This window comes from Dasypus novemcinctus, chromosome 28 (genome assembly GCF_030445035.2).
Source record: "Dasypus novemcinctus isolate mDasNov1 chromosome 28, mDasNov1.1.hap2, whole genome shotgun sequence".
NCBI classification, from domain to species: domain Eukaryota; kingdom Metazoa; phylum Chordata; class Mammalia; order Cingulata; family Dasypodidae; genus Dasypus; species Dasypus novemcinctus.
The window spans coordinates 28,673,465-28,686,885 of record NC_080700.1 but is presented as its reverse complement, the minus strand read 5'-3'; the positions used below and the strand labels follow the sequence as shown (position 1 = coordinate 28,686,885).

Below are 13,421 nucleotides of genomic sequence, written 5' to 3'. Positions count from 1 at the left end.
CCACAATGATGAAAGAGGTAGTTGATGTGGGAGAAGTGGGTGAGGGAGGGTGGGGAGTATATGGGGACCTCTTATATTTTTTTAATGTAACATTTTTTAAAAAATAGAGAAAAAATTTAATGAAAAAAAAAAAAACTAGTGTAGACCAGGCTTCATATTCTTTTGTAGGAGGTACCAGAGGTTGAACCCAGGACCTTGTACAGGAGAAGCAGGTAGTCATCTTACTGAGCTACACCCACTCCCTTAAGCCATATTTCTTTATTATGAAAGGACAAAGAAAACGAAAATTTTTTTTCTAAATTCTGTCTCGTGAGTAGACCTCTGACGGAAAGAACTAGAGAAAGATCAACATAAAGAGTCCTCTATATCATTACTTTGAAGATGTGGAGTTTATTAAATTGAAGTACTTTTCCATGCAATTTTAAATCCATAACACTTAAAAATAAAATGTAATGACTCTCATTTATTATTAGTATTAAATTCCAATAAATACATACAAAAATATTCCTATTACTAATGAGATGTCATACTTTTCCTTACAGTGGTTAAGGGTGCTACATTGGCTCATATTCATTGGGAATTCATATTCATTATGACTATGTTCATGTCATCTAATTATTTTCCTGAATCTACTTAATATGGGGCATTGGTATAGGTATGTTTGAGAAAGAATGGTGTACAAAAAAAATCCTAAGCTGGGAATTAGATAATTAGTATTCTAATTTGGCCTCTACCACAAAAGTTTTATTTGATCCTGAGAAAATCATTTAATACAGGACGTGTGCCTGATTTTTTCTTGTCCCTTTTAGGTCTTAGTTCTCAGACCAGAACATAAATTTGTGACACAATGATGAGGTCAAACAGCCAAGGTCCAAGATGCAGCCTAGTGGAAAATCTATTTCACTTTCACAGATCTCAGGACTTGGCTGATTTCATCACTGGGAAACATCAGGTATAGTGTAGCATTTTACAGTCCATTAGACTCTATTCGGAAAGCTTTGGCAACAAATTGAAAAAATAGAAAAATAGGACTTCATCAAAATTCAAAACTTTTGCACATCAAAGGACATTATGAAGAAGACAGCCAATAGAATGGGAGAAAATCGTTGGAAACCAGATATCTAATAAGAATTTAATATCTATAATATATAAAGAACTCCTACAACCCAGCAACAAAAAGACAGCAAACCAATTTAAACATGGGCAAAAGACTTGAACAGACATTTCTGCAAAGACGATATACAAATGGCCAAGAAGCACGTGAAAAGATGCTCCACGTCATTAGCCATTAGAAAAATGCAATTAAAACCAGCTCACATCCACTAGAAGAGCTATTATTCTCTTCTGGTGAGAATACAAAGAAATAGGAACCTTAGTACAGAGTTGATGGGAAAGGAAAATAGTTAAGCTTCTGTGGAAAACAGTTTGGCAGTTCCTCAAAAAGTTAAACTTAAAATGACCTGTTATTCTCACTTCTCAGTAAATCCCCCTAATAATTGAAAGCAAGGGCTTGGGAGATATTTGTACACTCATGTTCACAGCTTCCTTATCCACAATAGCCAAAGATGGAAGCTATCCAAATGACCGACAGCAGACATATAAATCAACAAAATACATTGTGTACACACAATAGACTATTAACCTGAGAAAGGACTGAAGCTCTGCTACATGCTACTACATTGACGAACCTTGCAGACACCATGTGGTGTGACATAAGTCAGACACAAGGGGACAGATCATGTATGAGTCCACTTATATGAAAAACTAGAATATGTGCATTCATAGAGACAGAAAGTAAAGTAAGGTTCCTGGGGCAGGGGGAGGAGGGAGAATGGGGTATCAATGCATAATGGGTGCAGGGTTTCTGTTTGGGGTATGGGAAAGTTCTGGATGGTATGGGAAAGTAGTGGATGGTGGTGAGGGTCACACAGCATCGTGAATGTGATTAATCCAGTGAATGGTGTGCTTGGGGGCAGCTGAGACAGGAGTTTATATTGTATGTATGTTTCCACAATAAAAATTTTTTAAAAAGAGAGCAACTAAAGACACATGCCCAAATTCAATGCATGATCCTGGACTGGATCTAAAAATGAAGGAAAAAAAGACATTACTGAGACATAGGGAAAAACTGCAGCATAGACCATAAGCTTAATATCAATGTTAAATTTCTTCAAATTGTTAACTGCACTTAAGATGGCTACATAGGGAATATCCTTATTCTTAGGAAATGCACATGGATGTATTAAAGTGTACAAGGAATGTAACGTATACAATCTACACTCAAATGTTTAGAAAATTATAGATAGATAAATAGATGACGATATATAGATAGATTAGATGGACAGATAAATGATGTTAGAATGAGAGTGATGGATACAGGTAGATGATGGCTAGTAGATGGGTAGATGTATGACAGAGAGAAAGAGAAAGAGAGAAAGAGAGGAAGGGAGGGAAAGAAAGAGAGAAAGAGAGAAAGAGAGAGAGAGAAAGAAAGAAAGAGAGAAAGAAAGAAAGAAAGAAAGAAAGAAAGAAAGAAAGAAAGAAAGAAAGAAAGAAAGAAAGAAAGAAAGAAAGAAAGAAAGAAAGAAAGAAAGAAAGAAAGGAAGGAAGGAAGGGAAGGAAGAAAGAAAGGAAGGGAAGGAAGAAAGAAAGAAAGAAAGAGAAAGAAAGAAAGGAAGGGAGGAAGAAAGAAAGAAAGGGAAGGAAAGAAGGAAGTTAGGGAAGGAAGGAAGGGGGAGGGAGGGGGAAGAAAAGTAGGAGGGAGGAAAGGAAGGAAGGAAGGAAAGAAGGAAGGGAGAGGGAGGGGGAGGGTGGCGGATGGAGGAGGAGGGAGGGGGAGGGAAGGAAGATATAGATAGATATAAATAGATAAGAAAGATGGAAAGATACGGCAAATGTGGAAAACATAAAGAGTTGGTGGATCAGGGCATCTGGGTTGGGGGTTTGTTGGATTTCTCTATATGGTTTGGTATGATTTTTGCAACTGTCCTGTAAATTTGAAATTATTTGAAGATAAAAAGTTTACAATGAAGAAAAAGTGTGTATGTATATATTTAGTTAGATAGCATGGAGTTTTTCTCTAGCCAAAATGTTTTAGTTCAAGGCATAATTTTAAGGGCTTCCCTTCCCTTCCCCAACCCTGCTGTAAGTCTCAGATTGAGAGTCCCAGCTGGACCTGGACAAGGCCCTCTGCGAGCACCGGCTCCTCTTCTCCTACCCTTGACTCTGTTCTCTGTCGAGGGAGTCAGGCGGGTGGACATGGACCCACCCTCCTGGATGTCACCTCCCTACCTTCTGAGAATCAGTTCCCAGGGCCTCTTCCTCTTTGGGTCCCCCAAAACTGTAGGGATTGAAATGTGAATGTCGCTTCAATCTTTGTTCTGTCAGAGAGAAAGACAAATGAAGAGGAATCCTTGGTAGGTAAAAAGGGACTCTCTTTGGCTCCAACACCTGGGAGGCCACCCTAGTTCCAGCAGGAACTCACCACTCGTCCCCACTAAGCCCACTCGCTGGCCTTATAACTCAGGGAACTCCCAGGGACTCTGCCTGGCCACAAGCTTGAGAAAGAGGAAAATAAGGGGCTGTCCCTAAAATCCACACGTCCAGTAGCTGGAATACAAGGGCCTAGAGCTAAAAGGAAGTTGAGCTGAGCCTAGTAAAAATCAGTCTCATACAAAATAAATTTCAGTTAGAATAAAAATCCTCCCGTTAACGTTTCAACTCCACAGGCTATTGACAAACTGACAGGGTTATACCTTTCTTAGGATACAACAGATTCCCCGGATGGACATAGGAAAACAATCCATAGCAAGTCTGTGTTAAGAATTTGTACTTGTTTGTAAGGTTCTATTATTTATGGATCCACTTTAAATTGCTGAACAAACTCTCCCAAAGTTTTTTTTTTTCTTTCCCCTATTTCTGGCCTAATAGTTCTAGGAAGAAAACAAAAAGAAAGGAAAATGTTCTTTCTCAGCTTTACACCTAATTATTAAAGAAAAATTAAACACATCCTAAAACTCTTCTATAGCCTTTGACACAGAGGAATCTTGGAATCTTTCCTAAAGCAGTAATTAATGACATGAACAAAGATTTGGCTAGAAGGATATTCATGCCATATGCTTATAATAACTTGTTAACATTCTAAATATTTTGAAAACCGCTTAATGATATGAGAAACTACTTACAATGTCAGATTAAATGGGGAAAAGAAAAGCTGCAGTACGAAACCGCTTGCAGAGTGGCATCCCAGACTTGTTTGTTCATATAAAATACTGGAAGGAAATTTACCAAAACTTTAGCAGGAACTAGCTCTAGGTAGTGGGATTATGAGCGGTTAATAGCATTTTTAAAATTTTATTTTACATCTTCCTATGTTCTCTATAATGGAAATACATTACTTTTATAATCTGAAAATATAAATTCAAAAATTAAAACATTAAATCGTGAATTTAAACATGAGAAGAAAAAAAAACATTCTATTTAGAAAAATCACTCCAAGACTTAGAACAATAGCACACACTCAATGCACGGTGGTTAACCTTGCAACATGAAGAATTATGCTTGTGCAGGCATCACTCCTTTTAGAAAAATGTGACATAGATAATAGAGACTGTGTGTTGTGTGCAATTTCAAAGTGCCTTTACTCTCCCACCAAAAAAAAAGCATAATACAAGATGCAAGATGTGGCAGGGCACACCCTCTAAATATGTCCATGTCTTAATTCCTGGAATCTGGGAAAGTTATTTTACACGGCAAAAAACAAAGAAAATTAAAATCAAACACAAGTGGTTGAGTGCCTGTTTTCCATGTACAATGTCCCAGGTACCCCATTAAAAAAAAAAAAAAAAAGCAAGCTCAGTTCATTAAAAAAGAAAAACACACATGCAAAACCCAGATGTGATTCAGTGAAGGCTGCTGAGATGAGGAGGTGATCCTGGATTATCAGACTGGGCCCAATGTTGTCAAGAGGGAAGAGGGAATAAGAGTCAGGGTCAGAGCAGGAAACATGGCGAATGAAGCAGAGCATGGAGAAAGGTCATTTTTGGCTTTGAAAATGGAGTGAGGGACCAAGAACCAAGGAATGCAGCTGCCTCTAGAAGCTGGGAAAGGCAAAGAAAGGAAGCTACCCTAGAGAATCCGGAAGGAACGCAGCCCTGCCGCCATCTTGATTTCCTTCTGAGCTTGCTCACTGACGTTTCTTTTCTTTCTCATTTAGTGAAAACTTTTGCAAAGTACATTTCTCCTTCTCCTTCTTCTGATGTCTTGTCTTGACACTGCATCTTTGGCCATTCAAGGATGGGAACCTGGAGTTTTCATTCGTCTGGACCAGAATCTGAACCCACTCAGAGGGCAAACCCAGGCCATAAGAGTGGAAACAGGAGCATTCCCAGGTGATGACCATTCCTTCATTTCTCCACAGAATTTAATCCCCAGCCATGAGGAAAATGTTGACTTCATTCAGGAAAATTCTCTTATTTTTAATTTTCCCATCACCGAGAGTATTGTAAGAAGCTATAACACTTACCTAAGAAGGGGGGAAAGAGAAGGTGGGGGAGCAGTGGTGGCCCTTTCCCTCCACTCTCCTAATGCCATCGGTAAGTTTGGAGATGACTGATTTCCTGATATACAACCCTCCACCCAAACCGTGACTGCTTTCAAGCTCTTTATGCTCTCTTGATCCTGCTTCTCCCTCTGGTATGAGAATTCAGAAGGCTGTCAGCCTGCTGTGAGTATCTAATAATACTGGCAATTTTTTTAAATTAAAAGAGAAGTAACGTTTTAAATATTTGTTAGAAATTGGGAGAGCATTTTGAATCAAAAACAAGAATAGACAAACCATTTTGCAAAGTACATCTTTGGCTACATAAGCCTATGGGTGATTTCACAACCTATGTCTTACTGTTTCCATTTGGAGAATGCGATAAGAGAGATTTGTTTATTCTCTTAATTCAGAGACACAGCAATGAAGACCTAAGTATCACCTTTACTTGTATGATATGTCTTGACTATTCGGAACAATGACGATGCAGGTCCAAAGTGTCATCTCAGCCAGTGTCATGCAAGATTTTGCTCTGCATGTTTGTGCAATATGCGGAGGCAGTTAACCTTCCTCAAAATTTAAATCTATTTGACTGGGAATGCTGCCTTGTTCACTGCTGACTCAATAACCTAACAAAAAGCCTAGCTCACAACAGTAGCTTTACTCATTGCTCAATCTGGAAGAGGTGGCAATTTTATAATTGTATAGCAGATAAATAAATGTTCGCTCTGTCTATGAGAAAAGTACTATATAGGGTTGGATGATCCTTTATCCAAGACTAAGTCAGCAAGGAGCATCTTTAAACATTATAATTCTTTGAGGACAAAGCAATATTTAGGTAAAAATTGTATTTTAGATGGCAACTTGTGGTTTGAATGAATATGGAACAATTACGGTGAGTGATTATGGCAAAGTCCTTCAAAAATTGAATCTGTGCTGATGATCAATTAAAGAAGAGGAATGAGCCCCACAAGACATATGTTCACTAGAAAAAATAATTAGGCCAAAGAATGACGAGGCTTAATTCTTCAAGGTAAAACATTTAGAAATGCTATCAAATTAGCCACATCTTCACCCAAAAGGTCAACCATACAAACATTCTCACATTATTGCGTCCATTTGAGTGCTAGATGATGGGAAATGAAACACAATCAATTTCCCCATTTTTGAGGGCAAAGCAAAACTGCAAGTGTTCCCTCCCTCCCAGACAGATCCTCTTTCCCAAACAAATTTTAGTTTGCTTTTGAATTTATTGTGAGGCTGGTTCATTATTTATTTTCAGCACACATGCAGAACTTGACTGCTCTGAGGCAGGAAGGAGGCTTGATCTTCCCTTTTGTGAGAAACAGCAGAGCCAGCAGGTCCATTCCTGGGCATTTTGCTCTGCTTGACACGATGCTCCCAAACTGCTCCATGCCCAGCCCAAACTGCTCTACTCCCAGCAACGTGGTGGACATGCTCGTGGCCGTGCTGCTGATGCTGGAATTTGGGCTGGGACTGCTGGGCAATGCCATTGCTCTGTGGACCTTCTTCTTTCGGCTCAAGGTGTGGAAGCCCTACGCCATCTACCTGTTCAACCTGGTCCTCGCCGACCTCCTCTTGACCGTCTGCCTTCCCTTCCCCATCGTTGTCTACCTCACGCACCGGAAGTTGATCTTTGGACACATGTTCTGCCAAGTGCTGCTCTTCCTGCTGGCCATGAGCCGTGGAGTGGGAATCGCCTTCCTCACCGCAGTGGCTTTAGACCGTTATTTCCGAGTGGTCCATCCTCGGTGCAGGATCAATCTCCTCTCACCTCGGTCAGCCCGGGTGGTCTCCGTCTTTGTCTGGCTTCTGATGATGGGCCTGTCCCACCAAAGCCTATTCCTTTCCCAGGCCGCCAAGAACTGTACTGAGTGCCACAATGTCTACCCCTGGGAAGATTTTTCCATCAGGATCATTTGGCAGGAAACCTTCTTCTTCCTTCAGTTTCTCCTGCCCTTCGGCCTCATCTTGTTCTGCAACGCTGGAATCATCAGGACCCTCCAGGAAAGGCTCCGGGACCCAGAGAAACAGCCCAAGCTTTATCGGGCCAAGGCCTTAGTCATGGTGGTGGTGGTGATCTTTGGGGTCTGTTTTGTGCCCAGTGTCCTGGCCAGGATCTTGATGGACATCTTCTGGAGGTCCGCCAGCTGCAGGATCTTGAAAGTGATGGTCCATGCGTCCCACATCACCATCAGCCTCACCTACCTCAACAGCGTCCTGAATCCAGTAGTCTACTGCTTCTCGAACCCAACGTTCAGGTATTCCTATAGGAAGTTCTTCAAAACTTTCAGAGACAGAAGGAAAGAAGCAGAGCCTCAGAGTTTTGAGCTCAAGGACTCCTACTATGAAGAATAGCATACTTCCTCAACTCCCAATTTTGTAAGAACTACCTGGGATCTAAATAATCATGATTATTGTTGGATGAGTCCAGAAGAAGCAGAAGTCTGCTGAGCCTGCACTACAAAGATTGGGACAAACACTTTGGTGTAACTGCTTCCATTTTTATGATATGCTTCGCTTACCAAGATTTCCTTCTGTTTTACATGATAAACTGGCCAGTTGAAATTGGCAAGCCAGAGCTTCTTTCATACCACATGATGATGCAGGTAGAATTACTACATTGACAACCCAAGCAGGTACTTTATATTATATCCATATTTGAAGAAATGTCATTTGATGGGGCAGCCATCGGGGAGAGTTTCCCGGTATTTTTCTGACTCTGTTGGGTTTGGCAAATCATTTTCATTCTCTATGCTTATAAATGAAAAAAAAAAAAAAGTCTGTGTTTTCTTCTCACCTATTGCAAAGACTTGTGATAAATTAACAGGGGACAGTGTTTTAGAGTTCTAAAAAAGAGCGTCCAGTGTCTTTAAGTTATTGTATTCCATCCTCTGTTCTATTTGACATAGAAATCTTTCACTTGTATAAAAGTTTGCTTCATTTTTATCATATTGCATTGAAAACAATATAATTACTTTCCTAGTTGATTATAAGAAACAGTTTCTTTCTAAATTTCTCCCAAATGCCTCCTAGAATGGAAAAGTGTTCTGCTTTGTTTTATTGGTTTATTTTTTAAGCTTGAATATCTAAATGCCTTTGAAACTTACTTTCTTTCCCCTGCTCAAAAAAAAATAAAGAAGTCACAGTACATTATGTTTTCTGGGAGAAAGGCATAGAGGAAGAGATCAAACTGCATTTGAAATGGTATTTGTAGTCCTCTCCATGGCAGCATAACTCGTGGAATAGGGTATATAGGGATGTGCATGGGGCTGGGAGCACCCCACATAGAAGGGGTTCTAGACTTCAACCCCCAGTCCCTGGAGCTCCTGCCACAGCTGCATCTACTCATTTTATTCCTCCTAAATCATGCTCCTCACTTGTAGCTCATGATGGTGACACACAATTTCTAAAGTCACTTTCCCACCTGCCTTACCTCTCCTTCTCCATTCAAACCTAGAAGTCTGGTTAGGGCCAAAAGGGAATCACCAAGATGTTTAGAGGCGGTATAGAAGCTCACTGATGATGACACTGGGAGTCCAAGCTGAACTGTGGGCTCAGAGAAGCCACTGCTCTTTGCAAAAGGGGTAATGCCATGCTCTGGATCATGCTGAGGGTTAAAAAGTGATGGCACCGGGCAACTTCAAATGGGAAAAGGACTTCCCACCTTAAGAACTGCTGGCCCACCCATAGATTCCTCATCAGAATCAAATGTGAAATTTGGGTGTGCATTCCCTCTATTTTGCTAATGAAAAATCTGCCTAATAAAGGAAGTATGATGTGTCCAATAATTCTCAGGGGAATATGAATTTGATCAGCAGTACGTGGCCATGTTCTCAGGTTTTATTTAATTGAGTTCCGAAGGGCTTGGAAAGGAAATGTGAACTTGACGTAGATGTGAAATGTCTGAATAATTCCTCCGATGGGAACACATCTTCCCTGTGTCTGCTATCTTCCCTTTTAACTGAAAAGAAATGCCTTCGATTTTCTCCCTCTGACCTTACTGCACATCCAATTTGGCATGCTCCTTTTTGTTCAATCTAGTATTTTAACAACATGTTCCATATTATGATCAGATTCCCCACACACTCTCTTTACTTGATGATGCAATAATCTAATGAGGCAAGAGTCATTTTCCTATTCTTGAACGTTGAGATTCAGGACCCCAGTGTAGATGAGACCTGTGCAGGGAAATCATGCCCCTAGTGGGGAAAAGACCAGTCCTAGGAAGAATCCTCTGGAAAGGCTTTGGGTCCAGCTCTGAGCTACTAGGAAGTTACAGGCAATTGGGAGCCCCTTCCTACACAGGTGAGTTCCCTGGGGGCTTTGACATACACTGGCTGTCTTTTCTCAGGGAAGACACGGCTGGTGGCGCATCACCTGTCCCCAGCTTCCATTTGCAGCTTGGCAAAACCCGGCTCACCGTTGGGGAAAGTCTCAGCACAGTATGGCTCTCCCTCAGGGTCTTTCTTAACGGTGTCCTGGGCATTGCCGTGATCCTCTTCTGTGCTCACCCATTGTCCCTAAAAGAGCTCAAGGCGGCAGGGAGCTTTTAAAAGATTCTGGAGCCTTGGCCCAGCCCCAGACTTTTCCAACCGGATGGTCTGAAAAGGGCCCAAGCACTGGGATTTTGCAGGTTCATTGTTCATTGAGAAATGCAGCCCAGACTGGGCTTCTTGGGCTGGTGGCTAAGAGCTGGGCCTTTGGGGACAGCGTGCTACTCCATCAGTTCCTAGCTTTGTGGCCTTGGACGAATCACCTAAACTCTCGGAACCTTCCTCATCTGTCGAATGGGGATGATATAAAACCTCCCTCATGGGGTTGAGGCAGGAGAGTAAAGGGACCTGAGGAGGAAGGGGGCAGCAAACCTAATAAGCCTGGTAAGGGAAACTGAGGCACTGGCCTGTTTGCTAGCAATGGCCTGCTGACTTACATCAGCCAGCTGAGTCACACAGGGGTCAAAGGGCTACGTGATAATTACGTGGCGGGAAAGAGGGAAGGGGCAGGAGGGGCTCCACCCACCCCCCACTTTCAGCTGACCTTAAGTCCAGGAGACAGTCACCTCACCCTGCAGAACTCGTGGACAGCAGGCAGAGGCCAATCACCCCAGTCAGCTCCCCCAGACCCCTAAGAGAATCAAACCACCCTGTAGCGTTCCCCTGCTGTGTCTCAAATATGCCAATCAGCACAGGCTCCAGAGTCCTGTAAACCCACAAAACAGGGACCCCAGGGCAGAACTTGGCGTTGTCTCCCTTGTAAATGCCCACCCTTAACTCTGAAAGGTACACTTTCTATTCCTCACTTTACCCCTCGCCCCCCCCAATAAATCCTCTGCTCATTTCATTAAGCTGTGGCTCGTCCTTGAATTCTTTCTCACGATAAAGCCAAGAACCTAGATACCTAGACACTGCCTGCGATAACAGGATTACCTTCAGAATTAAATAAAATAATACATTAAACATTTAGCCCAGAGCCTTGTAGGCATCCAGTGGATATTACTTTGCTATCTTTTACTTATCACTTTTTTCCCATTATCTTTGTCTGTGTCCTCATCGGACACAGCTTTCTACCTCGATGTCCTCCATTCAGAATCTGGCACTTGATAGATGTTCAACAAACCAGATGTTGGAAAATTATGTCAAATCAAAGATTTATTACCATTCTTTCTTTCTAGTAATTCCCTTTTAGATCTTTGATAAAGATTCTGCCTCACTGCAGTTTCACTCCACACCATCAGTGAAATGGGATAATATTTTTGCACATTTGAAAGTTTAGGATAATGTGAACTGTCCATCTCTGAGAATTGCTTGCTGAACATTCTGTCCCATCACTCCTGCCAAAGCAGCATTTGCAAGTACTGCAAGCAGATTTTTCTTCTTTTCAGAGCACAGAATAACCAGGTTCTTCTTCTCCAAATTATTTTCTCTGAGTAAGGAAATGACTCAAAAGGAAAGTGTGTATACAGAGTAAATACTGGGTCTCAGGAAACAATATTTTGCTACCCATAGCAAGTTTTAGTTTCTTTTCTCTTGCACCTAACTTTTTATTATAACAGAGCCGGGCCCGTCTTATCTGTGGGTCTTGCAAATTTCAAGGACCCTCTGGATTCTGCCAGGTCTAGAAAGGACCAAAAGGACCTTTTCAATTGGAGCCGTGGATTTCTTTCCCTTCTTCAGATAATGCTACCACTGTTTTTAAATTCTAACTGCTAATCTCGTCGTTTCTCCTTCAAAAATCCAGCAGCCAGCTCTTTCCTCCTTTGCCATTTGGGGCCTTTTGCAAGGACTGTTCTCATCTCTGTCTTGTGAATCCCACCCCACTTTCATCTCAGCTCTGAAGACCTTCCTGACTGCTTTGTGAAGCCTTCCCTATTCATTCCTGCGTACTTCTCCAGGACATCTTATGCCTGCCCTGTCTACTTCTCCTCTTAGCACCTCAGTGCCATGAAGGCTTGCGTGGTCTATTCACCTATGAATTCCCACCACTTAGCATAAGACCTGGCAAGCAGTTAGACTCTTGATGAATGCATGGAATAATAGTAAATAAATGAATGAACTCATGCAATGCCTGTGTTAATTATTTAATGTGTTGCGTCTTAAAATAGATTGTGTGTGATGGTTTGGAGTTCTCTGGACCCCAGAAAATCACGTTCTTAAGTTTAATCCATTCCTGTGGGCGTGAACCCATTATAAGTAGGACACTTTGAGGGGCTACTTCAGGGTGTGGCCCAGCCCAATCAGGGTGTGTCTTAATGCTATTACTGGAGTTCTTTGTAAGAGAAAGCAATTCAGACACAGAAGAAGCTACAGAAGGAGCAGCCAGAAGTTGAAAATCTTCAGAACTCAGGAAAGACCAGGAGACGTGGCCGGTACCTTGCCGTGTGATAAGCTAAGGATCGAAGATCTCAGGCAGCCACCCCCTCCTCCTCCCCAAGGCCATGGTCCTCAGAAGAAAGCATTGTCTTGATGGTGCCTTGATTTGGACTTTTCCTGACCTCAAAACCATGAGCCATTAAATTCCCATTGTTGAAGCCAGCCCATTGTGTGGCATTTCCTTGAGGATCCTAGGAAACCAAACCACTTTGAAAGCCTGGATCCAGAGATGAATTTAAAATTCTACCCTCAAGAATCTTCCAGGAAGGTGTTAACACAAATGAAAATATAATAAGACTATTACTGGAAAAAGCTCTTCCTCTCTATCCTCATAATCATTTCTGCTGATGATTAAATAAACATTTTTGATTTATCGAAAGTAAAGATAATGCATGGGCTACTTGTTTTCCCAATGCATGATTCTAAGAGGCTTCCAAAACATGCCACTAAGTGTACTTGGTATCACTGAACAATAGCCATACTTGAAATGCCCCTTTGAAAATCAGAACATGCTTAATACCTTCATAGACTATGAAGAGGCCCCTGTTCCTAGAACCCAGCAAACTACAATTTGGCCAAGCACTGAGTTCATTCTGTGGCCATACCATATAATAATCCAGTGGGCTCTCACATGGCCTTAAATTTTTAACCTTTTTCATGGAAATCATTGGCCACAGACCAAGTGCACCCTTGGATTCTGAGTACCTGTTACCAGGGTGGGAGAAGGTGGTGATTTTCTGTGGCTTGGTCACAGGTCATTGTAGCTGCTCCATTGGTCTGCTTCAGTAGCTCTGGCCCTGGGCTCTGAAATCAGAATCATGCCTCAGTGCCCCAGGGCTTAGAATTTTCAGACTTTGTTTGAGTCTTATCTCTGCTACTTTATGACCTTGGATAAATCTCCACTTGGAGTTTACTTTTGCATGGGAAACAAAAGTAGAATATATTCCTCAAGGGATTTTTAAGAGGACTGAAACAACCCACAAAAGCAC

The 13,421-nt window shown here is 41.7% G+C and overlaps 1 protein-coding gene across 1 annotated transcript; it reads left to right on the top strand.

Annotated features, from left to right (window-relative positions):
* The first annotated feature begins 6,801 nt into the window (after nt 1–6,801).
* On the top strand, nt 6,802–8,488 carry GPR31 (G protein-coupled receptor 31). Its single transcript, XM_004476928.5, has one exon. It carries the CDS (start codon nt 6,827–6,829, stop codon nt 7,916–7,918), a length of 1,092 nt encoding a protein of 363 aa, XP_004476985.1. The 5' UTR covers nt 6,802–6,826; the 3' UTR covers nt 7,919–8,488.
* The last annotated feature ends 4,933 nt before the right edge of the window (nt 8,489–13,421 follow it).